Genomic DNA, 27,275 nt, shown 5'->3' with positions numbered 1-27,275 from the left:
GAACAGAACACAGAGGGGCAATGATGGGAGCTGAGATAATCTAATCTCACAAACACAGCACTCCGTGCAGTCAGCCCTGCGGTGAGAGCCATCAGGGCCTTGGTCTGGGGTGAAAATCATCACAGAGGGTCACAGGAAAGGTTCTGCAGACCACTGAGGGACAGAGGGATGCAGGGAAAGAGGTGTTATACAAAAGGGATGATGAGGGGTAGGTGGTTAGAGGAAGAAACAAAGATGGGGAAAGGGATGAAACCAGGGAAGGGTAAGAGGATTCAAGGAACCAGTTAAATAGGCAGCTGGTGATGACATTTGTCTGTCCATGCCCTGACTGATGACTGCAGTCTGTCCTGTCTAAGAAACAGGTACTGAAGAGAAAAGGGGCAGATCTTGGCATCAACAGTGGCCTTGGACACCCCTGTGGGAAGTCAGCACATGAACCACCCAGAAATGAAAAGTCCAGTGAAAGAATGCCAGAAGGACTGGGCTGATACCTCTTACCCATTCCCAAGCATATCTGTGACCAGCTGCCTCCCTGAAACATGGAGCAAGCCCTCCCAGCAGCCAGGTCCCCTGCAGGAGTCAAGGAGTTTTTCTCAATTAGCTGTAGTCTTTTTCCTTCTTCCCCAAAAGAAATACAGAAGTTAGCACTCTCCCATTGCTCTGTTTTCCTTTCAGCACCAATGTTTCTTGCTGTTCAGAGAGTTAACACTTGGAATCTCCTTTGTTAACCAGCAGAGTGGGTATGGGCTCTGGAGGTCTAGGCAGGGTTCATCTGCCAGGACACAGCCAGCACACTGAGTGCCCTGCTCTGCTGCTTTTCTGTCATCAGAAAATGAAGCCACGCTGTCTCCCTACCACAATGTCTCAAAAGAACAGGATGTGGCCAGCTGGGACGAAGCTGATTTCTCAAGAGATCCAGAGCAGCCATGAGCACAGTTTCATGTTTCTATGCAAAAGCTCTGCATGCTGCTGTGCAAACTCAGCCCACTCTGATGTGACAGAGTTTGACATGAAGTATTTGAGTCACAGCCCCATCCCCTCAGTGGGAATGGAGACCCTGAGCTCTGCCACAGGCTGTCAGGAGCTGCCTCTCCTGGACACCAAGGCTTCTCCACACAGGAATTATCACACCATGGCATGGTAGGGTAAGATGGGCAGAAGGTGAAAGAGGGAGGGTGAGGCACATGGCAGCCCTCCAAGAGCCCTGGGCTGGATGTGTGCTGTGCCAGGGGCAGGCAGGAGTGCTCCTGCCTTCTGTGGAACCCCCAGGGCTCCGGGGGGAGCTGAGCTGGGACCTGCAGGCTGTGCCAGGAGGGGGGAATGGCCAAAGCCCATGGCAAGTGGCTGGGAATGGCCACTGAGGACACCGACCCTTCCCCTGACCAAGGGCTCAGGGCCCTGCAGGGCTGAGCAGGGGCTCTTTGGGCACCCAGGGACTCTGCAAGAGCCAGAGAACAACAGGAGACCCTGTACTCAACCACTGCAATGATATGTGGATTGTAAGGCTGTAAAAGCCCAGGGATTCCTTTGTTCAAGGTCTCTCCCCAGGGCTGTTTCTAGCACTGCACCACTCAATTACTAAGTTATTTTCTTCCCAAAATTGGATGCCTGAGACTCTGCTGTGGGAGACCTGGAGCAGAGAAGTTTTTTACAAGCCTCACCCTTCTCAGGAGGGATGTGCCACTCTGTCTCTGACACCAGCATCTGGTACGAGGCAGAGCACCAGGGCCAAGTACTCTGAAGGGCTGTGTTGTTCTGCCATCCAGGGACAACAGGGCCATTGTTGAGCAAACCTTGTACTGTCAGAGTCACCCCCAGAAGCACAGAGAGTCACAAGCCCAGACCAAGCCAGCTGCAGCATTACTGCTTGTCTCCAGTTTGGAATGACCTGCTGTGGGGACAAATCCCTCCCTGAGTGACTGCAGAGTGTGGCACACCAGCTAGATGGTCAGAGGCAAGGGAGGCAGCCAGGGAGCTGGGGGCATGCTGCCTGCTCCAGGTGCTCTGCCCCTGAAGGGTGACTGGAAGCAGTTAAAAAAAGAAACTCCCCACAGACTTAAATTGGCTGTCTGACCCCCCTCCCTGGGCTGTGACATGAAAAAGGGGGTAGGAAAGTCACCCTCAGCAGGCTTGAGGGCAAACAAAGAGCTGGGCAGCATGGCTGCCTTCTGGAATTCCTGTGCCTGTGAGTGCAGCTGGGCTTGGAGGAATGGAACATCTGGGAATAAAGCCAAATGTTTTAATGTGGGGCCTCCCAGCACTGCAGGAAGCTCAGCCTGGCTGAGCGCTCTCTCTACCTGTGCTGCAATCCTCCTGCATCATCCTCTGCAACTCCAGCAGCTGGATGCAATTCCAAACAATGCAATTCCAGCATTCTCTCTCCCATCTGTGCCAGGGCATCCCTTCGTGCGCTTCATTTCTCACACATCACTAGCGTTTAAACAAGCCACACTACTGCTGGGTTCTGCAGTTTCCCAGACACAATAAAATCATTTGATAACAACTAATAATCAGTGTCCTTTGAGGAAGGAAGGGATTCTCCCTTAAAATAGAGACTCCCTCCCACATGCACACACAAGTATGCAGAGCAGAGCTAAGGCACAGCAACCTCAAACTTGCTGCAGTCATCTGCCGAAAACATGTATTTACAGAAACACTCTGGAGTAAGTAATGTACCTGTGAGTTAGAAAAGCAAGCAAAAGTATCACAGAAAAGTTTCTGGAGATCTTGTCAGATCTCTAGAGCTAGTGTGTTCTTCTCATGAGAAGTTACTAAAAGGACATTCTGAGAGTGTCCAAAGAGTAATCCCTGTTAGTTGTCTGTATTTATCATAGAATCACAGAGTGCTTCAGGTTATAAGGGACATCAAAGCTCATCCCACTCCAACTCACTGCCATGGGCAGGGACACTTCCCATCAGACCAGACTGCTCCAAGCCCTGCCCAACCTGGCCTTGGACACTTCCAGGGATAGGGCATTAATTTATTTAACTACTTTTAAAAAGCCTTTAACTAATCTTCTCTCTTTTAGCAAGAATGTTGGACAACGTGCCTGAGAACCTTATGTTTAATGATCCATATTTCTGATAATTTTATTATAATTACTATCTAAAACCCCATGAAATTAAAACAAAATTGCAATAGTTAGCTCAGATTCTGTTCCTGGCCCCAGGCCATGAGCAATCTTTTGGCACATTATAGCTACACTTTCCTTACTTTAAAATGAAATTTGCTTCCTCGTGTTGCTGTGGTTGGGCAGTTCCCTGCCTCACTACTTTTTCAAGCAGCAACCTTTTACTTACAAACACCCTCAATTCTTCTTGAATGGTGTTTCCCCTGCAGAGGAAATCTGTTCCCTGGATTAAATGGCCCTCCATGACCAAAACTTTGGGAACCTCAGATGCAGAGAAAGCAGTGAAATGGCCAAGACACAAAGTGCTGCCAGATGCACATTCCTGCGCCCTCCCTTGTAATCTCTCTCAGGCGTGGGGAATGTGGCTGTTGTGCCTGTAACCCCGCAGCACAATGCACTCACACAGACACGCCACCTCTACTTTTTCATTTCTGCTGCTGCTACAAATGTTAATAAACTAGCAAACAAACAAACAAACAGCAAAATAAAGCATGGGAGGGAGGCCATTCTGAGCCCTTGGCACGCCTGAACGAGGCTGCAGGAGCCCCCGCACGGAGCCGTGGCTCACCCTGCCTGCTGCTGCGGCCAGACAGACAGACAGACAGACAAGCAGCCGGGCAGACTAACAGGCAGCTCTGAGAGCAGGGCCATGTGCCCATGCCTGCTGGCAGGACAGGGTGGCACAGGAAGGCCAAGGGGCTCTGGGGGCAGTGCAGAATGCTTGGTGCAGGGACAGCCCCACTGACACCAATCCCTGCACCTGCAGCATTTCCAGGGGCCCTTCTCTGAGGGTGCCAGCGTGGGGCTGCCTCGGTACCCTGACAGGAGACTGAGATGTCCCACAGGAAAATCTCCTCCACCAGGCTCAGTGACTCTGGGGGCTGCTCAGGCAGGACCACAGCTATCCCTGCCTGCCTGCCCCAATCCCGTCCCACAGCAAGGTGTGGGCAGCCACATCAGAGCTGTTTGTTGGCTGAGATCAAGGCCAGCCTGTGTGTGACACCCAGGTAAAGCCCTGGAGAAGCCCCAGGTGGGCAGAGCAGCAGAGGGTCTCCAGTGCTCTGCAGGAGCTGCCTGTGCTCCTGGAAAGAATTGAGCTGGGTCTCATCGATCCAGCAGCACCAGCAGCTCTCTGCAGCTGCTGTCCCCTCTCCAGCACTCCTGCACAGGGGCTCTGCTCCTTCTGGCCTTTCTGATTTGGAGGAGGACACAAGCAGAGGACACCTGTGTGTTTCTCCTACATGCAATCTGCCCAGGACTTTAATGTGAGCAGCCATTTCACCAGATCAGGCAATGAACTGAATGCCTCTTATCTCTGGCTGAAATTAAAGGGTTTGTTCATGTTTACCTTCTAATTAGTGGCCTACGTCTGAGGTAAAAAACCTGTTTCTTGTCCTCACAGCTGCTGCTCCTGGCCCTCTACATGCTGAAGGGAGCTCAGATGTCCTTTGCCTGGTTCAGCTCTTTTTAATGAAACTCCACCATACAAACAATTCATCTGAGAAAAAGAATATCCAGGTCACCACATTTGTGCTGGAATTCATTCAGTCCTGGTCCATATAAACACGGAATAACACTGAAGGCAGCACACTGCCAGTGGTGGGGAGGACTGCAGAGATGAGGGATGGCAAAGGCAGACCTCAGAGAAAGGGCTGGGAGACAGCAGCGGCAGCTGAGCAGCAGATCTGCTGCTGGGACAGGACCAACTGCACATGGGTCAGATGCAGGCAGAAACACCCAGGAAATATCAATTCAATATTCAGCTTGGAAAAAGTGCAAATAGGAGAAAACAGCCCCAGAAAAAAAAAAAAAAAGCCAGCGGGGGAAATCCCTGGGAACAGTTATTGATGGATTTTAATTTGCTCTGTGCAGTAACTGAGCATCCTCAGAAGAGCACAATGAATGTCACTGGTCCCCTCCACCCCCTCTCTTTTCTCAGTCAGTCTCCTATCTCATCGGATGATGAATAAACTGGCCATTTTAAAACTGCCTGGCACCCCAGTCCCTGGGACTATCCTGCCAAGAGGATGCATTTCCAACGTGGTCCAGACACTGCTGCACACTCCAGATTCATCAAACCACACTCTCAAAGCAGATTAAAAAAAAAAAATCTGTTGTTTGGATTGCTCTACACCTAGCAAGTTAATCTTGTTTATGGAATTGGGGAGTTCAATATCTGTCTTCCTCCTGTGTCCATTACAGCATATAATTACCTGTTACTGCATCAGTGAATTTGAATAATTGTAATACAGAAACATCAGAAGTCCCTGGGACTGGGAAGCCTTTGTGCTGGGTACTAGGCATGTAAGAGAAGGAACCTTTTAGACTGCTTTTAAATTAAAAAAAGCTGCCAGTTATTCCTATGACAAGCAGAGAAGTGTAGGCGCAGAAGTAGATAAAATCAGCAGAGAAACATTAACAGCAACAGGAAATAGTTTATAAATGTGTATTAAGGGGAAGGCCAAGCAAAAGAACCAGTGGAAGCTCAGCAGAGGAGAGGTACCCATGAATGACCATGTTCAGGATATTCAACAAAACGTCATTTATTAATGAAGCCCTCCATCATCAAGTTAATACCAGCTACAAAGATTTCAGCCTGCAATAGGGAAAGAATAACTTGGAGAACCCTGAGACTGATAGACTTTTGAAAAACTGGCCCAATAATCTCAGAGCATTTGCTAATTTTCTCTGAGAATCCATGGAAAATCTAGTCCAAAAGAGAGTAAAAACCAGAGATCTAGGAAAAAATGACCTAAACAGAAAGAGCAAAAAGTAGTTTAACACAGGGCAGGAATAATGAATGAAAGGGGAGTGTCTTGGATATGCCAAAAAGAAAAGGGGGGGGGTATTTTCCCATCCCTCACAGGAGAGAGAAAAATGAATTTAACCTGCAGAAGGGAAGGTTCAGGAGGGAGGTGGTATCAAAGCCACAGTAAAGGTTGAATTTCTTTAAAAAACACCAAATAACTCTTTATAAGAAATGATGTAGGTATTATTCAGCCTTTCTGAAGCAAAGGAGTGAGCCTGTGACTGGAGTATAAGGTACACATATGTATCCTCAGCAGCCGTTCCCAAAGATTACACCATGCTGACATTCCACTGGGACATGGCTTGGAATGGACACGTTTGATATGAAAATAGAAACATTATTTAAAGTATGACATCATGCCTTAAAAAGAAAATAAAACCCAATAGAAATAATCTCATGATCTAATAAGAAAATGCTGCTTAGGAAAGATCAACACTTGGAGCTGAAAGTTAAGAATTGGGGTGGGGATGGTACAATCTTTCTGATGGCATTCACAATGAAACCTTTAACAATTCTATCACAGCAAAGGTGCTGTCTGGCCACCCTGCACCACCTGGACACCATCACCTCAAAGAGCCATAAAGAAATCATTCCTAGCCTCTAAACCCTCTCCACATGAACCTCTGCAAGCTTCTGCATGTGAATTACAGCAGTATTTGCAGCTGAGGTATTTTGAAACCTGGGACTGCAAAAAAAAGATTGAACCTAGGGAAAACAAGACCGTTCTGTTGAGTCTGCCAATTACATTCCACTACTTCAGATGAGATTTTTAAGTCCATGGGGTTTTTAAGTCAAATGCTTTTGTGAAAAAGGTAGAATTCAATTTTTTTAATCTGCACTTAACATAAAAATAAATGGTCATAAATTTCCAGATCACAAGGTGCTACCCTGTGAAGAGCATGAAAACACCAGTATTGCAGCACAGCCTCTGGTACAGCTAATCCAGGAGCCATGGAAACACTCTTTGGATATTACCCAGAGCACCAAGCTCCTACAGGGTCCCTTCTGTCAGGAGCTTGTCCTGCTCAGGGCACCTCCCTGTTTGTGCTACTTCCCTTCTGAGACTTCCAGTGAAGTCCTGGGGAACCTCTCTGTGCCACCTGTGGCGCTGCACCAGCTGCCTGAACACTTGTGCTGGGCTCAGGCAGATGCAAGGTAGGGAAAAAAACCCCAAAACTTATGGGAAAATTTAATTCAAACCCAAGAGCTGCTTTCTGGGCTGTAAAACTCATATTTGCACCTTCCTGCTCTGCTGCAGCAGCCTTGTTTGTGGAGGAGGGAATGGGGAGGCTGAGCACAGCCCTGCATTTGCAGGCAGGTCCCACCTCCTGGACACCAAACCTTGGCCTCATGCCCGGGAAAGAAGCAGAAGGATGCAGAACAGATGCTGAATTCAAGCTCCAGATTGATAACAACACCCTCAGGCTCCTGCTCTCTGACTTAGCAAGAGAAGAACAGCTTGGCAAGACACAAAAACGACATCTCAGTTTGGTTCCTTGTGGGGATTGCCATACAGCCTGTTTGAGCACATCCACAGGCAGAGCTGCTCCATCCTCTCACCTCCAGCCAGGACTGCAGACCTCAGCTGAGCAGGTGCCCACAGCTCTCTGATCACCAGGGACAAAAAGAACCCAGCTCCTTCAGCCTGGACATCTGAAAAAGCCCTGGGAGAGTCTGACCTCAGGAGTTTCTCTTCCTCAGCTGGCTGTGAAAATCAGCGTGTTCTGTCTTCTTGAAATAAAGATGAACTTGTTCTTGCCAGCAGGACTAAGAAGTTCCTGCCCCAAGGCTTCTCACCTGACCATGCTGGAACACAACAGCACAAACAATCCTTGGAGTTTATGAGAAACCTGCCATGGCCCTGGACAGCCTGTGCTGGCACTTCTGACGGCTCCTGGGGCAGCAGGATGGTCACAGCACGCCCAGCAGCTCCTGAGAAGTATGTGGTGCTTGACTCCATGCAGAGAAGAAGAAACTGCAGCCATATCTATCAGTTTCTGCCCCTGAGCTGCTCACCTGGCACAGGAGGTTGGTTAATGCTCCTCTCCTGGAGACTACAAATGAGCCAGTGACACCAAACACACACAGCCCCCATCAGGCAGGGAGGAGCCCTCGCTCACCCCATCCCAGGAGTTTTCCACTGGTGTGCTGGTGTTCACAGGGGTCCGAGGATGAGGGAAGAGATGAGGATCTGACTCCATGTTTAGAAGGCTTGATTTATTATTTTATGATATATATTATATTAAAACTATACTAAAAGAATAGAAGAAAGGATTTCATCAGAAGGCTAGCTGAGAATAGAAAAAGAAAGAATAACAAAGGTTTGTGTCTCAGAGAGTCCGAGCCAGCTGATTAATTAGAAGCAACTCTATGACACCAATCACAGATCCACCTGTTGCATTCCACAGCAGCAGATAACCATTGTTTACATTTTGTCCTTGAGGCTTCTCAGCTTCTCAAGAAGAAAAATCCTAAAGAAAGGATTTTTCATAAAAGATGTCTGTGACATATTGGTGAGCTCTGGGCAGCTCCTGCCAGGCACAAACCAACACCAATCCCCTCTGGAGAAATCAGCATCTCCTGCATCACCTGCACAGATGGGCTGGACTCCTGCCAGGAGGTGGAGACAACCTGCTGGAGCAACCCTGTCAGTGACCAGGCTCTGGTGCCACCTGTACCACCTTCCCCTGGGTGCTCCAGCTGCTCAGCCCCCATCCAGAGCAGCACAGGACACATCCAGCATTCCTGGAGACCAGGCTGCTGCAGCCACAGGGGAACGGGGCAGGCACTGGCTGCCAGCAGGGTCTGGCCCCTCTGCCCACCCTCAATGTCCACTCTGAACAGGTCCTGGTGCTCGGTGGCCTCGGGAGCTCACACCACACAGAAGCCACCCCAGGAAAGCACCAGCCCTGAGAGCTGCACCAGTGCATGGGGGAGGCTCAAGAGGGCCTTCCTGGGGCTGCTGCTGGGTGCAGATGGGGTTAAGGCACCATCAGAGGGTTGAAGGGGAGCCCAGAGCGTTGCCATGTCTCCACCAGCCCAAACATCCTTCTCACAACTCTAAATATTCCTGTGCCTGCTGCTGAATTGGAACAAAGCTTCCCAGCAGCCTGGGATGTGCAGGACGGCAGTGTCTGTGCACACCTGCAGCCCCCAAAAAGCAGTGCCTGCCTCCCCCTCCTCACTGGGCCCTTCAGAGGGGTCAGCAGTGCAGGGCTGCTCCTGCTGCAGCAGCTCTGGGCTGCTCATTCCACGTTCCTGTAACTGACTGCATTAAGGGGAAGAAGTTGGTAGGATTACAGAAGGAATTTTTTTTTTGGGTGAATTTTGCACAGCTGCAGGATCTCACCATGTGAAGAAAAATAATACCTGTTTTATTTGAGGGAAATCTGAGAGGTTATCTTGGTTTTGGTCCCCCTCTAGGAGTTGTCTTGCATGCTTAAACGTATTGAATCTAGTGCCTAATTAATCCCACTCTGCTCCACAATGGCAGCACACTTCTATGTATTATTTTCTTCAGAAAAATATTGTTTAACAATATAGAGAACTGAAACTATGCTGTAACTTGTGGTTGTTGTTCCTCTGGTGGGCTCCTGACAGAGGGAACCTCTGGAGCTGAAGGATATTTTCTCAGCACGCTCTGAGCAAAAGTTGTAAATGTAATATCTCATGATCTCCACTGAAAGAGAAAAGTCTTTAGACAGGAAACAGGGCTGAGATCAAAATTAGTGTTACAGGAATAGCTTTCAGATCTGCTCTTTTCTGGGGTGGTAAATTTAACTCCTTCCGCTGAAGATATTGCCTTACTACTGCTGGAGCTGCAGCCTAGCAGAAAGAGGGGGAAAATGAACAATAATGAAGAATTTATACATTTATAAACACATCCATTTTATTTAGTTATAAATAAATGTCTCACCTTAAGAAGAAACTGTGGAAGTTGTCAAGGAAGGCAACATCATAAATAAAAGAAAAAGCTTACAAGAGAGGAAAAAATTGTGTCCTACATTGTGATGAACAGTAATTCAATTGTACTCCTTAGGAATATTCTGATAAGGCAGCTAAGGTAGTTATACATTTTTATGTGATAAAGAGGGACAAGTTGTTGCTCTCCACAGAGCAGAATGAGACATCCTAGGTGTAAAGGCTATCAAAAGCCAAGCTGTGACCTTATTTATTAAAATTAGTAACTAAATTAGTAAAAAAAATATGTAAAATTAGTAAAGGAAAAAGTATTTTGAAGGATTTTAGGTGCACTGCATCTCAAACCGTAAGAAGCTGGTGGGTGTGTGCCCTTTGAGCTGTGTGCCACCCAAACAGAGAGACAATGACAAACCATGGCCTAAAGCCAGCCTGGTGCCATCCCTGGCAGGCACAACCCTCTGGCAGCTGTCTGATGGTGCCAGTGCTGCATTTCTGTGGGGTTACAGGTGTGCACCCCAAGCAGGTACCACCCAGAGATGCTGAAAGGAGCAGCCCCAAGACCTCCCCTGGCACAGAGCAAAGCTCAGCAGCCACAATCATTGCTATTTTCAAGTTAAGCACTGATGGCTCAGATTGATTTTGGCTCTTCCAAAGGAGTGGTGTGCCCGAGAGGATGAAGGTGCAGGGTGGTTAAAGTGTGACTCCTCAGAGCTAAGAAAAGAGACTTTATGAGGCTCTCTCTTGGTGGGGAGGAGCAAACATCCCATCCCTGCACAAGGAGGGATGTGCAGGTCACATCAACCTCCCCAGAACACTTCCCTGCCATGGGGAAAGAGGAGTAAAAGGTTCCCAAGCTCACTTTCCTCTAACCACAGGCAAACATTGGATGCTCCAGCACTGAAAGCAAAAGCAAATTCACTTCTAGAGAAGTGAATGTTGGGATTTGTTCACTCCAGGGCCTGACTCTGGGCTGGAAACAGGCTGTAGCTTCTGAGTGGCTCTTCATAGGCTGCCAGGGCACAGCTCTGACCCCAGCCAGGACACTGGAGCTCCTGCTGCAGGAGGCAGCAGAAGGGAGGAGAGGGCTCAGCCCTGCAGCTCTAGCCCCACTGCATACAGCAGGGACACAGACACAGAGCACTGACAGTGCTAACACAGGGACTACAGCTATTCCTGCTCATGTATTTCTGATTCTAAAATCACCAAAGAGCCATTTCCAGAGACTCACATCTTGCCCAGCAAAAAGCTGCTTTGTTCAGTGCAGCCATCTTCATTCCACGTGTCACCAAAATCACAGTGTGCCAGCTTAGAAGACTTGTGATATAAAGACCTTGCTGAGCATCACTGGGTGAAGATCTGTGATCAAGCTCTCTGACCTAACTGAGTAAAAAAATGCAGCCAGAATTGAAGCATTCAGCATTCTGAGCTCCTTTCCCCTTTCACACGCTACTTGAGGTTGGTGGTCTCCATCTGTGGGTTCCCTGACACCAGTATGGGGCTCCAATGTGGCCAGCACACCTCCTCTCCTCCTCCAGCAGAGTCCCACCTCAGAGATGGGACAGTCCCACCTCCAACCTGACAAGATTCCCAGGGAGGGTATCAGAGACATGCTGGAAGATGCCCTGTTCCATGGGCAGGCACACAGAGCACTGGCCAAGGGATCACAGTGTGCTGGGACACACTGATTTGCACCAGCAGAATCTCCTCCCCAGCACTGCCAGCAAGCTGCACAGCAGAATTTGCCACAGTCCCATCCCTGAGATGAATTATGTTGCTGGCCCATGATTATGTTTTTGGCAAGCACTGAGGGAAAGCTTTGTCCCTCATTGAAGACTGATATTCAGCCTTAGTAAATGGTGCTGGTCAAGAGCAGAGCAGGGAGCTGGGGTGAGGAGTCCCCAAACCCTGGGGCAGTGCAGCTCAGAGGAACTGTGCACAGGGGTTCACTGACTCAGGTTCATTGCAAAATTATTGTCCACAAGATGATTTAAACCCGATTTCTTTTTGGAAATACCTGAAGTTCTATTCTCCATTCTGTAACAGACTGAGGTCATTACCAGCCTTCATTTGTCTCAGTTATCACTGATCATCAGCAGTCTGCAGTGCAATGAGACAAGTCATAGGCTCTCTTCTAAATCTTGCTATTGAGAGTGATTACTTGGCCTTGGGTAATGAATTAGTCCTATTATACAGCAGCTGGCACAGTAGAAGCTAATCTGCTGCTCAGGCAGCTCATTACATGGGCAGGGCTGGAAGTGCTCAGCTGTGTGCTGCACACACAGCCCTCAGCAGCATTTTTAAACTGAATTCTGCACACAGTTCTTCAGGACTACAAAACAAACTACGTCTATCAAACCAGTTTCTGTCTGTTCCTTTCTGTGTTAAGCATTTGCTCACTCCTTGGAAATACAATTCCTCTTCTGTGCAATTTCTACATGGCACCTTGCCATCTCTGTATCAAATCCAAACTCTGTTAATTCTTCATTCTCTGTCAGCCCTTGCAAACTCTGTCACTCCTCATCTCCACTTTTCTCCTCCAAACTCCTCTGTACCAATTATTCCATCTACCCCACTACCACAAGCTTGCCAGCTCTGCCTCTTCTTCAACCAAATTTCACTTCTGCAGCAACTGGAACTGCTCCTGTACTGCATTAGATTGTCACTGTAGATCTGGCTTTGTGGTTTTGTGGAAATGGCTCAAGGAAGAGAATTTCAGCACACAGGAACTGCAGGGTTTCATTTGGAAACACGAGCAAAGGGCTAAATAAGTGAATTAGAAAGGATCAGGAAGACAAAGCAGATCCAGGCAGCCGATTTAAAAGAATGTTCTGAAAGTGCTTATGGGTGACTACAGTCCAGCTAAGCAGAATGACAGAATAAATTCAATAGCAATGTTGCAGCCATGGTGGCAGGAGCAGGTCTGTGTGGTACTCTTGGGAGTGCTGGTACCTGCTGTCAGACCAACTATCCCAGGTGAGCTTATGACAGCATAAACCCCTTTCTATGAAGACTTCCAGGAGAAAAGAAACAGACCAGGAATAAAAAAACTACTCTACAAAATAAGAAATAGATAAGCCAGAAGGCAAAGAGCAGAAACAAAAGGAGTCTTCCTCAAACCAAAGGTGAGCCACAGAGGTCTGGTTATGTGTCTGAGGAGTGATGATGCAGTCGCTCCTCAGACAATTCAGGAAAGTGAGAAACGTCTTGTAAATATGTTCAGGTTATACATGATTGTTCACATGAGCTCTGAGCTCAAAGAACAGGCAACAACACAGCAAACAAAACACACTGGGAATAAATGCAAAGCATTACAGATGGAGGTAATAACTGAAATCCTGTTGCACTTTTCATGTCCTGAACAATGTCAAGCTCAGAGATCCCGGTTCCTTCCCTCAGACTTCCACAAAAGCTGCTCTTTTAGCAGCCCAGGGAGCTGCTCCATGTCAGCCCCTTCCACTGCTGCATTTTTCTCAAGCAGCCTCGGAGCTGCTTGGCCTGTCCCTGGTGAAAGGGCTGAGAGGGGTGAACAGCAGCCACAGGCAGTGCTGAGCTGCCAGGCAGGACACTGCAGGCGCAGTAAACAATGACATTTCACCCTGGGCTAGCAGATTTCAAGGAAGTTTTTACTGTGATTCCAAGTAAAACATAGGGGCAAGTTTGGGAAGATCAAATGAACGGCTTGAGACTTATTTTTGTGCCTCTGATCCCTCCCTACTCTCATACCTTTTTCCTTTTTAGCCACTGCTGGACTTGCTGAGAGTGAGAGGGCATTTTAAAGATGAAAATTCAGTACTTATGGGATAGCCTGATTATTCCAGGCTCCATCTCCAGCCCAGAGGAGCTCCTGCTTTCTCTGTCTGTGATCAGCTAGAGCCTTGCAGCTCGCCCCTGCTTTGGCAACACTGATCCTCTGCAGCTTTCCACATCTGCTGTGTCCCTTCTTTGCTGAAAATCATGGAATATCTCATCACAGCACTCTGTGGAACATCACACACCTTCCTTATGGACCTTGGTCTGATCCATTTTACAATACAGAACCCTAGGTCTTCCCTAGACTTATTACTTCTAATTTCCTGATATTGAGGGCTTTTTCCACAGTGCAAAGAGAGGCAAAGAACTGATGGATGTGGGCACATGAAGCGATAGCCAGCAATGGAGTTAAAGTTGGAAAGATTTTGTTCCTGGAGACTGTGGCAGCAGAGGCCATTCCAAGTGCCACAGAGCTGGGAAAGCCCTGAGAGATCTGTGCAGTAAACAAACCCAGGGCTCAAACAAGCACTGGAAGACCACGGTGCTTTTGCTGCCAGCATCACAGTGGGAATATCTGTGGCTCAAGAACAGCCTGCACAGTCACTCTCACCAACCACGAATGTAGGAAAAATGCCAGACAGGTCTCAAAGAAAGGTTTTCAACCTTTGCATCTGCACCTGTTGAGGAGCTCAAAGATTAGTGACCAAAGTCATCTGTCAGTCAGCCTAAATTAACTCCAAAGTGCCTCACGCTGCTGGCTGAGCACTGAGGGGACTGCTCACAAATGCTGACAAAAGTGGATGTTAAAAGATGCTGGCCTGTTCTGCTGCCAGATATACTCTACAAAATGCAGAGTGGCAGCTCCTGAGTAACCCATGGCACCCCTTTCTGGAATGTGCCAGCAAAAAAGCAAACCACAGATGTACTAGGCTAGTACAAAAGCTATTTTGATAGCGTGATGTGGAAAACTGGATTACTGGTACAAGCAAAAAGCTTTCTCTGCTATTCCATATGCCTGTGAAAGGACTGCTCCCCAGGACAGTCACCACAGCAGGTACTGAGAACCCACAGCAGGGAGGGAGTCTGGGGAAAATGTACAGCCTGCTCTCCTTCTCCATCACAAGTGCACTTCTGCAGCTATGGCAGGTATGCAAGGGGCTCTGCCATGCCTAACCCCGTGCTACAGGCTCAGCCTGCTCACCTGCTCTGCTGTGAACAGCCCTGCCTCATACCCGCCCTGCACAGCAGCTCCTCTCAACAGCTACTGCTTTACACGGTGGAGTGACACAAAAAAATTCCAAATACGCTAAAGCACACTTAAGTTTTTCAAGACAAACACTAGTTGAAGCACAGACTTGGAAAACAGTGGCTGAGCAAACTGCTGGCCCTGGTTTCACACTGTTCTGCACACTCAAGGGCTCATTCCAATAAAATGGAGGTAATTAAATATGGCAAACGACACTTTGAAGTGACATGAACTGATGACAGTGTGCAAAGCAGAGTGTGGGGACCACCAATTCCATTCTGCTGCTCTCAGGTTTCCCCAGGTCCTCTGTCCCTGTCTTCAAAGGCAGAGCTGTGCAGGCTCCTGGAAATGAGCACACAGGGAGCAGCTACTGCACCCCAGCCCCGCTTTTCAGCAAACCTGCCTTGCACAGGGAGCAAGGCACAGTCCAGAAGTGCTGGATGCTGAGAAAGCTGCCCAGAATGTCCAGCACTTCTGCTCCTTGAGGGTGTCAGAAATCAGAGACAAAAATATCAGTGCCTTAGGTCAAACACCCCAAACACAAGTTAGTAGTGGCTGGCTCCCTTTGCTGTCAATGGAGGGAACAGGATGAACACATACAAAGTGAGAAACTCCTCCTGCCCTGAGCTGTAGCATGGCCACAATGAAAACAACTGCAACAGACCCAAATATTTTCAAAACAGATACTACCTGCTGCTGTTATTGTGGAGCTTCTCCAAAACAGACAGTGTCCTGTCTTTAGGATAGCACTTGGTGATAGCAGGCAGGAAAATAACAACAAATAAAATAACAAAATAAAAAAAACCAAGTCCTGAGAACACACTGAAGACACTTCAGATTCTGCTAATGAGCATTGGGGCACAATACTGAAAATAATGTGCTTCATGGGCATAAGAAACCATGGAAGATAAGGAATCATGGAGCATAAAAAGACAGGTTTAATCTGGTTAGTTAAATGACCAGTTAATTCTATCTGGTCATTTATTATCCCAAAAGTAAAAGTGAAATAAGTAGAGAAAACAAAATCCTATCAAAGCTGCCAGAATTTTCTGGTCTTGGTTACAGAGCCAAATTTTCCATTTTGGACATGAAAATAAAGCTTTGTTTTTAGAAAATAAGTACCTGGCATTTTCTCATTATTCCTACTGTGTCTTTTTAAATTACATTCAGTATAAAGTGCTGTGTGGTACATTCAGCACCTCTGTTTGTGGCAATTTGCACTCAAGCTGGAAAGTGAGACTTGAGTTCCCCAGGTTTGCTGCTGCAGAAATCACTCCTGTCGTTTCCTACAGGACTTGTGCCCCATTCAGAGCACAGAATGAGCTGGAAATTCTTTAGGGAACAAAGCAATCTTCAAGTGAGTCTTTAAATGATCCATTTTTCATGGTTGCTCTCTATATCCACCCTTAAATTGCAGGTGCACAGCAACTCATTTAATCCTGCACATCTAGAAGGCAGACATCTGCAGGGAGACTGTTTCTAGACTCTTTTTGTAATCCACAGGCCATAAGAGACATTCCAGTTTAAGCCTTCCATGGCACTTTTTCATCTTTTAGCTAAGGATAAAGGAAAAACATCTCTAAAAATTCCGTCCTATGCAATTTTTGTAAGGCCAACAGTGTGGTTGTTCTCACCTGCTGCAGAAGCAGCACCTATGAGCCCACCTTCTGCAACACCCCAACTTCTGCAGGGGACAGAAGAGCTCATAAAAAATGCCACAACTGTCTTTAAGACCCTTTTCTGCACAAAGTTTGGCTATTTATGGTACTATTCAGTTTTTACATTTTCTCTGTAACTTCAACAGAGCAAGACAGTTATTGCTAGATGGATAACAGGGATTGTGAACTGCAGCCTCACATCCCCTTCACATTCTCCTGGGGCTTTAAATTCCCTCAGAACTTGATTAAAGAGCGATTTTCTGGCAGCAAAACATAATATCCTCACCCTTTTATATTTGATTTCATTCACATTTGCCAGAAATATCAGTGGTCAGATGATCACAAGTTTCAGCTCTAAAAAATACAGAAAGTCAAAGACAGAAAAAAGCCTGTGTGAAACTGAACCACAAGGCAATACCACAGGATTCTCATTGTCACTTCTCTCACGAACACTTTGAACAACAGTTTGCTGTTGAATCATGCAGAGCAGACCAGCATCTGTGAGCACTGAACTTTGGGAACTTCACCTTTTCCCTGAGACAACACCCACAGCAGGTTCCATCTACAGCCACACAAACCTCTCCCTCTGCCTTCATTAGGGAGCCAGCCCTGCACTAAGAGAACGAAAACCAACCTTCTACACCAGGGGAAATGCCATCCCCACTTGAGCTGCTCCACCTCCCAGGGGCAGCAGAATGGCCAGAACACTCAGGATGGTGTCACAAGCACCCCTGGGCAGGAGATAGATCAGCCCAGCCTGGCACTGATGCCATCCACTCTTTGGGTTCAGCACCCACAGCCTTATCACACCAGATTAAAAACCAGATTCCTTCCCCAGCACCCAAGACTACAGATTGGAGCATTACTTGCTCCACAGAATATCCTTAGAAAAAAGCAGTGGCAGCAGTCACATCTGTGCCTGAGATCATCACACATCCCCTCAGTTCTCGTGGCTCTTCATGAATTTTATGTTAAGCTGATTTTTGAGTGGGGAGGTGGAAGAATGAGAGAGTGTGAAACAACAAACTCCAAGGATGTAGAAAAACCTTCTGAGAAAGCAAAGCACCATTGCTGTGTGCAGGAGATAAGAACACTATGTACAAATAGCTCAGGGCTCAGGTGCCCACAGCCATCCAGGTGCACACACAACTTTATTCTCCTGTGTGCATCAGGAAAAGCTCTGTTATAACAGGTGCCAACACACCCTCCCTTTTAATACCTATCACACACATCATACAGCCCCCCATGATGACAGAGAGCAGCTTAGCACAGAAATCCTCTACACATTCTCTGTTATTACAATATAAATAAAGGGTATTTTAATTTCTGTGCATTCCTTTCATCCTTTTCCTCTATGACTCCCCAGGCACCACGAAGGAAGCAGTCTGTGCCACGCCACGCCATGCTTCCTGCAGCTGGATGTGCAACAACCTCCAGGCTCAGCTGTTTGCACTTTTCCACCTGTCCCAGGTTGGTTTAGGTGAGGTGAGGATTACACAGCAGTGGAAGCAATGAACCATCTGTCTGCCAGCTGCAGGTGAAGCCTGCACCAGGGAGAAGCACACCATTCCTTCCTTCCTCACAGTTCTGGTAAATCAAGCTGTGGAGTGCAGATAAGATCAGGGGCAGCTCGCTCAGTCAGATTCCAGAGCCACCTCCATCCATTCTGGAAGCACACGCTGTGCTTCATACAGAGCCTTACATCTGTGGGATGACTGAAGCTATAAAAAGTGCTGACAATTTCCAGCAAATTTGCATATGTTGCTGCTGCTGCTGCTTATATAAGTGATTTCTAGTTAACTACAAATACAAAAAAAACCAAGGGCCAAAAATAGGTTTTCGAAGAAACCACTTGCAAATGTGACTGAATGATCCATCTCTCCAACACTCCAAAAATCACTTGTCTAGAAAAAGCAGACGCAACAGAGGTTTCTCCAGAGGGTCCCATGCAAAGCACCTCCTGGAACACACACTACCCCACTTTCTCAACATCTGTGCTGCCCTGCACCATAAAGGCTGTCACAAACTGGAGCACCTGAGCCTTGTGCCAGGTTGCTCTTACATCTGGAGCTGTGCAGATCTCTCTACACACGTCACCATCCCAAGCACCCTGATGCAGCTGGGGTGAGGAGGCAGCCAGCCTCAGGGTAAGAAACAGGAGCTGTTGAGAAATCCCTCAGTGCATCACACACCACACTCCACTGGCTCTGTGCACACACCACCTCCTCACCTGCATCTGCACAGGCTGGGAAGGACAATTGCTTCGCCTGGGGCTGTGACAGACTGGTACCAAGGGGCCCTGTAGGGCTCTGCTCAATGGTCAAAAGGTCAGGCAAAAATATAAAGCACACAGGAGAGAGGAAAGGGTCAGAAAAATCCCAGATTTTCAGGTCTCACAGCTGCCGTAGCTATTAATCACCAAAAGAGAGGTGAGGGTTGATGGTGTCTACTCAATAGGATATGGATCAACAACATCCTCCTTCCCTGAGCCCTCCAGCTTGCACAAGGGTGATGCTTGCCCACAGAGGAAGCTCAGCCAAAGCAAAACCAAACAAAACTGACAGCAGTCTTCAGGGTTGCTCTAGTGTCCATGGATTCTCACGCTCAGGAAATACTGCTGAGGGACCATTTCTCCATTAACCTACTGTCTGCAGCAGTGTAAGGAACTGTACTTGGTTTTCCAGCATAAGGAAGGCAAGGACACACTGGAGAGAGTCCAGCAATGGGCCATGAGGATGATTAAGAGTCTGGAGCATCTGTCATACAAAGACAGGCTGAAAGAACTGGGACTGTTTAGCATCAAGACATGAAGGCTTGAGAGGGATGTTATCAATGTGAATAAAAATCTGTGTGTGGGACTGTAAAAAAATGATATAGACTGTTCTCAGTGATACCCAGGGAAAGGATGAGCTGCAATGGGCAGATTAAAACGTGGAAACTCCCTTTAAAGGGACACAAATTCCTTTAAAGGACACAAGAAAAAACTGTGAGGGTAGTTAAACACTGGAATACATTGTCCAGACCAGTGTGTCCACCCTTGCACACACTGAAAACCTAACAGACACAGCCAGGCAAACCAGACTAGCCGATCTCCAAAGGTCCTTTCCAACCCAGTGATTCTGTGATTAAAACCACAGCAGCCTCCTCAACTGCTCCCAACCAGCCCAGCCTCAGGGAATCCATCTGGAACCCCCCCACGAAACCAATACCCTCCCTTTCTCCCTTTGCTCTCTGCTTTTGATCAGTTTTTTTGGTTTGTGCTGCCACGTTTGCTCCCTGACAGCAGAATCCTCTCCAGAGCTCACAGAGACATGCCATTTCTGGCTCGTCCCTACCATGAGCTCCTCCAGCTCTCACTGCTTCCGTCACTGCCTTGAGCAGGATGTTTTCCTGCCATCCCTGTTTTCCTCTAACCCTCCACTGTGGGCTTGCAGCAGCCACAGGAGCAGGAAAGAAAACTATGCCAAATGTCTTTATCTCTTTACCTCTCTCTGTCTCTCTTGCCCCACATTCACATTTTTGGTCCTTTCCTTGATCTTCTGTGTTGAATGAATTGAAAAGGTATTTTTGTTTGCAAAAGAACACAGGAGGCAGCAAAGGCAACAATTCCTCAGGAATACCCATCTCTGGCGCAGGGCTTTGTGTCCTGGGAGCCACCTTCACAGCTCCAGAGAGAGCACCAGTAGTTGCTGGGGTAAACTGGGCACAGGGCAATGAGGGCAGGACAGAGGGACAGAGTAACATCTTCCTCCTCAAACAATGTGTGGTCAAGTTCAGCTGAGGACAGAGCACTGAACCTCACTGAGAGCTGCAGGGCCAGGGTCACCCAAAGCCCATGTAAGGGCTGGTACGGGAAGGAGAGTGATGTCCATGGCCCCATCTGGACATGCACTGTGACCACCTCCCTGACACCAGTTCCCATGTCAGCATGGCTGGGCAGGGACTCGGGTCAGAGAACAGAGAAGGAGAGAATTCCTCTTGGGGTGTCTTTCAGTCAGATCAGGTCCCTGAGCAAGCTGCACATAGGGGTTAAGCTACCTACAGAGAAGGGAAAGGCTACCTGAACAGAGCCATGAGACAGACACACACAGAGCTTCCTTCTCACACATCTACCCTGATGTGTGCCAGGTACCTGTGATTTGGTTCATTAGCTCTCATTTGATGTATTTTTTAACTCCAGCTCATAGTCCTTATTAGGTACCATCTCTGGAGAAAAGGAAAACATGCCAGAGTGAACACACTCAGCCCTTGCCATTTTTCTTGCCTTCTTTCTTTCTTTTTTGCCCAAGAGAAAGGGGCTGTGCTGTGTGGACAAGTGATCTCCATCAAAGCTGTCAGTGGTACACGAGCCAAGGGTCAGAAAGGCACATTTTGGGGCTGTGGGCACTGATCTGAGCATGGTGAAACTTGCTCAAACTTAAGCAGAGAAACAAAAGTTTCTGATAGGAAAACAAAGTTTTAGTATTTTGAAGCAATTCCCCACTGCCTCTGCTGAGCAGAATCTTCCACAGCTCATGATACGTTTTTCCTCAAACAAATCCCAAATCCTTAGATGTGTAAACATTTAGCAATTTGTGAAACCACAAACATTCGTGTATCTCAATAAATGATTTTGTAGGTGGCAAAACTGACAAACAGGACTCTCACATTCTGAAACTAACAAAAGAAATCCCAAGTGTGTCAGTTGCACAGCAAAGTCCACGACCTCACTCTTGTAGCACTGCATGGGCAACTCTTCCTTCTACTTTCCTGTCTTTCCAGGAAAAATAATAAGAAACAGGAAATCAGTGGAAGCATCATGGATTTTTTAAATTTATTTGGACAAGAGAAACAAAAAGGCAGCGCCAGATTTGTGGTCAAAATTTCCTTTTGCACAGAATCTTTTGGTCACAGAACATTGCTCTAGATGCAGCTGGTGGGCAGGTTTTGCTCAGGACTTTGCTTCCTGCTTCTCTGGATTCCCTGGGAGGTGTGCATGGAAAACCAGGGATGGGCATTGCCTGCCTTGCATATAAGCAAAGCAGGCTGGCTGATTCCCCTTGGAAGGGGAGGACAAACAGAGGCTGACCTGAGAAATGAGCTGTGAATGGCTTCAGCCCACAGGGAGATGCTCCCCAACACCACTGCCATGTCCCCAGCCTCGGTGTAAGTTCCAAATGACAACAGGGCATGGCCAGCGAGGAGAGGACTGATGGGGTCATGGCAAGTTCTTGCTTTAGTGCACGAGATGTTTCAGAATTCACATGCAGAGATTGTGTAGGAACTCTACATGGACATATTTTTTACCCTCTCATGGAGTCTTGTTTTCACGGACTGAAAGCCATAAACACATTCAGGCACAAGCAGTCCCGAGGTGGGAACCCAACTGTCATCCCAGCTGTCAGGGCCCTGAAAATGACTGAAGCTGACAGAACTTTTCAGTATCCTGACAGAAAGTCCGTGGGTCTGCACAACCAGCCTGAACCCTGAGCCATGCCACAGGTAGGGCAGCGAGGTGCCTGCAGCTGGCTGGGGAACTGCGGCAACAGAGGGAGAGAAGAGATGGCTCCAGGGAGAACTTAGCAAATCTTCCAGTATCTACAAGTACTGGGGAAGGACATTGGAGAGGGGCGTGGAGTGAAGGGGGAATGGCTTCAAGCTGAAGAAAGGCAGATTTATATTAGATATTAGGAATTTTCGGGGCATCACCACCTTTGTGAGGGTGGTGACACCCAGAAAACCTGTGGCTTCTCCTGGAAGTGTCCAAGGCCAGGCTGGACGGGACTTGGGGCAACCTGGTCTCGTGGAAGGTGTCCCTGCCCATGTGAGAGTGGGTGTAATGGGACGATCTTTAAGGTCCCTTCCAACCCAACCCATTCTGTGATTCCATCATTCTAGACCTGAATTACCTCTTCCACAACACAAAGCCACGACATGTTCAGTGAAAGAAAATGAGACGGAGCAGGACTTGCCCAGCATCCGACCCTCGTGAGCGACGGACAGGGGCTGCATCACCGCAGCCACCGACTCCTGCTGCTGTTCAGCCACTGTGAAAACCCAAGCGTCCGGAGCAGCTCGTCACACACCTCAGCTCTGCCTCTCCATGGCTACAGCCACAAGCACCGAACGCTCCGGCTGCCGGAGCGAAGCCGGGCAAGCGGATTCCCTACAGCACCCGGCAGCCTCAGCCCGGACTGCCCGGACACCGGCCCGGGGCAGGGGAACAGCGATGCTGAGGGGGATCCAACAGCAGCACGGCCATGGCCCCGTGTGCCCCCGGGACCGCCGGTTCCCCCGCGGGACATCCCCGGGCCGGCCCCTCCCGCCCGGCGCAGCCCCGGCCCCGGCCCCGGTCCTACCTCCAGCAGCTGGACGTAGCTGGCCGGGAACCAGCCGCGCAGCCCGTCCTCCTTCTGCCCTTCCCACCAGCCGCCGTCTGGCACCTGCAGCACCGTGATCAGCTCACCCGCCGCGAAGCGCAGCCCCTGCCGGTGCCGCTCCCCGGAGAAGGGGTACAGCGCCTGGCAGCGGGTCCCCGACATCCCTCCGGGACGCGCCCGCCGCCGCCGCCGCCGCTCCGCGCCCGCCCCGCTCGGCTGAGGGGGCCCCGCTCCGGCCCGGCGGGCGCCAGGCGCGGGCAGCGCGGGCAGCGGCAGCCGAGCAGCCCCGGCGCCGGGCGCCCACGGGCACCGCCGGCTCGGGGTGGGGCGGGAGAGGCGGGACGGGCTGGGCGAGGGGAGGAGGGCGAGAGAGGGAGGAGGAGTGCTGGGAGGAGGGGGAGAGCGGCAGAGGGGAGGAAGCGGCGGGAGGAGCGGCCGCGCGGTGCGCGGGGCGGGCGGTGCGTGTGGCGCCGGTGGCGGCGGGACGGGACAGCGAGAGGGAGCGCGAGTGAGTGACCCGAGCGGCGAGGCGGGGGGACAGCGTGGGGGCGAGGGCACGGGGAGCAGCGCTGTGTGCGACAGGCGCTGTTCCGAGGGATGCTCTGTGTGCTCCACACCCCTCTGTGTATCCGTGTGTGACGGACATTGTTCCGAGGGACTCTGTGTGCTCCGCACCCCTCTTCTGTGTATCTGTGTGACACAGCGTTCCGACGGACTCTCTGTGTTCTGCCTGTGTGCTCCACGCCCCATCTGTATGGCTGTGTGCGACAGACACCGTTCCGAGGGACTCTGTGTGTGCTCCACACCCCTCTGTGTGACAGACACCGTTCCGAGGGATGCTCTGTGTGCTCCACACCCCTCTGTGTGACAGACACCGTTCCGAGGGATGCTCTGTGTGCTCCACACCCCTCTGTGTGACAGACACCGTTCCGAGGGACTCTGTGTGTGCTCCACACCCCTCTGTGTGACAGACACCGTTCCGAGGGACCTGTGTTCCACACTCTGTGGACAGACACCGTTCTGCTGTGTGCTCCACACCCCTCTGTGTGACAGACACCGTTCCGAGGGATGCTCTGTGTGCTCCACACCCCTCTGTGTGACAGACACCGTTCCGAGGGATGCTCTGTGTGCTCCAACTTACACTCCGAGGGGCTCTGCCTGTGCGACAGACACCGTTCCGAGGGACTCTGTGTGTGCTCCACACCCCTCTGTGCGACAGACACCGTTCCGAGGGATGCTCTGTGTGCTCCACACCCCTCTGTGTGACAGACACCGTTCCGAGGGATGCTCTGTGTGCTCCACACCCCTCTGTGCGACAGACACCGTTCCGAGGGACTTTGTGTGTGCTCCACACCCCTGTGTGCGACAGACACCGTTCCGAGGGATGCTCTGTGTGCTCCACACCCCTCTGTGTGACAGACACCGTTCCGAGGGATGCTCTGTGTGCTCCACAGCCCTCTGTATGGCTGTGTGTGACAGTGTTCCGAGGGGCTCTCTGTGTTCTGCCTGTGTGCTCCACACTCCTCTATCTGTGTGTGACAGACTGTTCCAAAGATGCTCTGTGTGCTCCACACCCCTCTGTGTGGCTGTGTGTGACAGACACTGTTCCGAGGGACTGTGTGTGCTCCACACCCCTCTGTGTGCGACGACACTGTTGCGAGGGATGCTCTGTGTGCTCCACACCCCTCTGTGTGCCAGTGTGTGACAATATTCAGAGGCACACCTGTGTGCTTCACCCCTCTGTGTGGCTGTGTGTGACAGACACCGTTCCGAGGGATTCTCTGTGTGCTCCACACCTCTTTGTGTATCTGTCTGTGACAGAGGGACGCTCTGCCTGTGTGCCCCACGCCCCTCTGTGTCTGTGTTTGTGTGTGTGGGGCGGGGACAGATGCCATGTCACCCCATGGGTGCATTAGTGATGCCCACCTGTCGGTCTGTGAGAGGCAACCGTGTGTGTGAGAGTCACCGTGTTTGTGACAACAACCCTTGTGTGTTGCTGAAAGGCAGCAGGTGAGGCACTGAGTGTGCCTGAAGCGTGTGTGACACTGTGTGTGTGTCACCTGTGTGTGTGCAACGCCTGTGTCCGCGTGAGGTGGTGGGTGAAGCACCGTGCATGTCCGACACCTACGCTATGACCCTGTGTCAGACACTGTGTTTGGAGAGAATGATGTCTGTGTGCGTGTGAGACATCTCTGGTGGCTGGGACACTCGCTGTGCGTGTGCGTTTGTCACACACAATCAAGGGTGTGAGATAAAGACCTTGTGTGACACACCTGAGCCCGTGTGAAGTGCGTGTGTGACACATCCTCAAGTGCAGCACCTGTCTGAGTGCGCACCTTGCTTCATGTGTGTCTGACTGCAGCTCGTGAGTGAATTTCATGTGTGTGAGCATCTCTGTGCGGCACTCTGGTTTGTGGCCTTTCTCCTGGACCTTTCAGAAGGTGCCTTTCAATGTAGCCATCCTTCATTTAGACAGCACATATCAGAGCTGAGCTCTGCAGGCTGTTTTATTAGGATTCTTTCAACAATTTTCAGCCTTTTTTCACTGTTCTTTTTTTTGATTCTGTGGATTGTGATGAATTGCTTCAAATCACCCCCTTTTGATATGTATTTAAGCTGATAACTACTAATAATGGATCTATAACTACTAATAAAGGATCTATGATCCATTATTTGGTATTATCACAGCAGCTGTGCCTTGCTTGGCAAAACTGCACAGACCTGATATCGTGGCACGCATCCAGGTACATCTATCAGCAGTATTCTCTAACAATGCCCTTTATAGATGGCAAGAACTGAAATCAAAACAAAATCCTCTCTTTTTCTTCAGCATATATAAACCCAGCTTTGGTTTGGATCCAAGTTGCCATGTTGCAACTTGGATCCACATAGTTGAAAGCATTCACGTAAAATAATTAATTTTGGTTTGAATATTGCTTTTCTTATGTTTGATGTTGACAGAATGCTTCAGTATTTTCTTTGGTTTATTCTTTCATATTTTTTTCCTCGACTTCCAACTTGTTTTATCTCACTATCTCCCTTTCTAATATTTTTGCAGGCTCCTGTTCTTCTTTGCAGGAACTCTCTTGATGGGAAAGCCTCTAGCAGTCCTAAGGTTGTCTCCTCCCTGAACCATTACAAATTTTAGCTTTTTAGCAGGCAAGCCCAAATGTAAACACTTGCTTAGTTTTTATTTTAAATTTTCTTTCTAAACCTGTTACTATGCGTTGCCTTTGGCTTGTGTACAAATGTCCAGTCTGTAAGCAGAAGACCTTTTAGTCACTGGAGGTAAATATCTCTTGAACAGTTCCATAAATAATCCTCATTTTATGTTGCAGATAATGACCAGGTTGGGCTCTCTTGAGCTGTGTCTAGTCCTGCTCCTCAGCTTGCAGGATGGCTTTGCAAGAGAGCAGCTCTTGCCAAAGGCTTGGTTGGACCTGTGCTTGCTTCTGCATCGTGTAATATCTGTCTTGTGAAGGATGTTAAAGGGGGACAAGCTTGGTGTGTGAGGAAAATTATTTCTGAGCACAGGCATCTTTTTTATCTAGCATATCAGAGCCAGAGTTATGATGAGGTACAGAAGCCATCCCAGAACAAATCCTAGTGTCAAGAAATCCTGTCTGGAAATGAGAAAGAGACAACTTCATATAATGGTGCAGAAAACCTCCACTGTGGTCATCCAGTCAGAAAGAGAGAGCTCATTCCATGATTTCACGGCTTGTTCTTGGGCCTTAAAATGCCACCACTGCAGTAAGTCCTGTGCAGATGGGCAGATTTCCTGAAGAGGGACCTAAGAACATCCTGGGAGTACCAGAAGAAGGCTCACACCTGACAGCTGTAGGAGCAGCATGGTCAATTTTTTAATTTTTTTTTTTTTTTTGTTCAAAGCAGTATTTGACAATCTGTCCAGCCTGTGAAAAAGACCTAAATGACTCCAGCTGTCTTCTCAGAACAGATCCTGCAGAGCTCCCAATGAGAATGGGTTAGCACAGGTGTATGGGAGAGCTTTAAATATGATGGATTGGAGATTTACATGAATAATTGGTTGGCCATACCTGCTTTCAAGAGGCAGCACCACCACATCTCCTGAGGCCAGGAACCAGGAAAGAAAGAGACTAAAAAGAAGCCACATGCAGCACTGGATCTTTGAATGACCTTTGATATCTAAGAGACTAGCAGAAATTAATTCTGGTTTTGGACAGTAAATGTTCTGAGTGTGTACACAGAAGATACTTTCAGTTGTTAAAATGCTTAAAAGTTTTTGGTGGAAGGGGCCATTCTCAGTGCTTTAAACAGCCAAAATACCAGAACAGATCCAGGGGTTCAGAACAAAACTTCATCTGGTCTACAGTCTCGTTTTGGTCATTGACTCACAGAGAATGAATGTCCTAGACCAGA

At 48.9% G+C, this 27,275-nt stretch overlaps 1 protein-coding gene across 2 annotated transcripts in view; it reads right to left on the bottom strand.

Moving 5' to 3' along the window:
• Positions 1 to 23,074, bottom strand: part of GAS7 (growth arrest specific 7) — a 72,680-nt gene extending 49,606 nt beyond the window's left edge. Inside the window, exon 1 of one of the 2 annotated variants that reach the window (XM_030962289.1) lies at positions 22,854 to 23,074. In XM_030962289.1, coding sequence (XP_030818149.1) covers positions 22,854 to 23,036 — 183 coding nt within the window. In that variant the 5' untranslated portion in view covers positions 23,037 to 23,074. The remainder of the gene's footprint in view (positions 1 to 22,853) is intronic. The other variant, XM_030962290.1, reaches the window with a different exon arrangement.
• Between the last annotated feature and the right edge of the window lie 4,201 nt (positions 23,075 to 27,275).

The sequence above is a fragment of the Camarhynchus parvulus genome, chromosome 18 (genome assembly GCF_901933205.1).
Source record: "Camarhynchus parvulus chromosome 18, STF_HiC, whole genome shotgun sequence".
NCBI classification, from domain to species: domain Eukaryota; kingdom Metazoa; phylum Chordata; class Aves; order Passeriformes; family Thraupidae; genus Camarhynchus; species Camarhynchus parvulus.
This window is presented reverse-complemented; position numbering and strand designations above follow the sequence as displayed.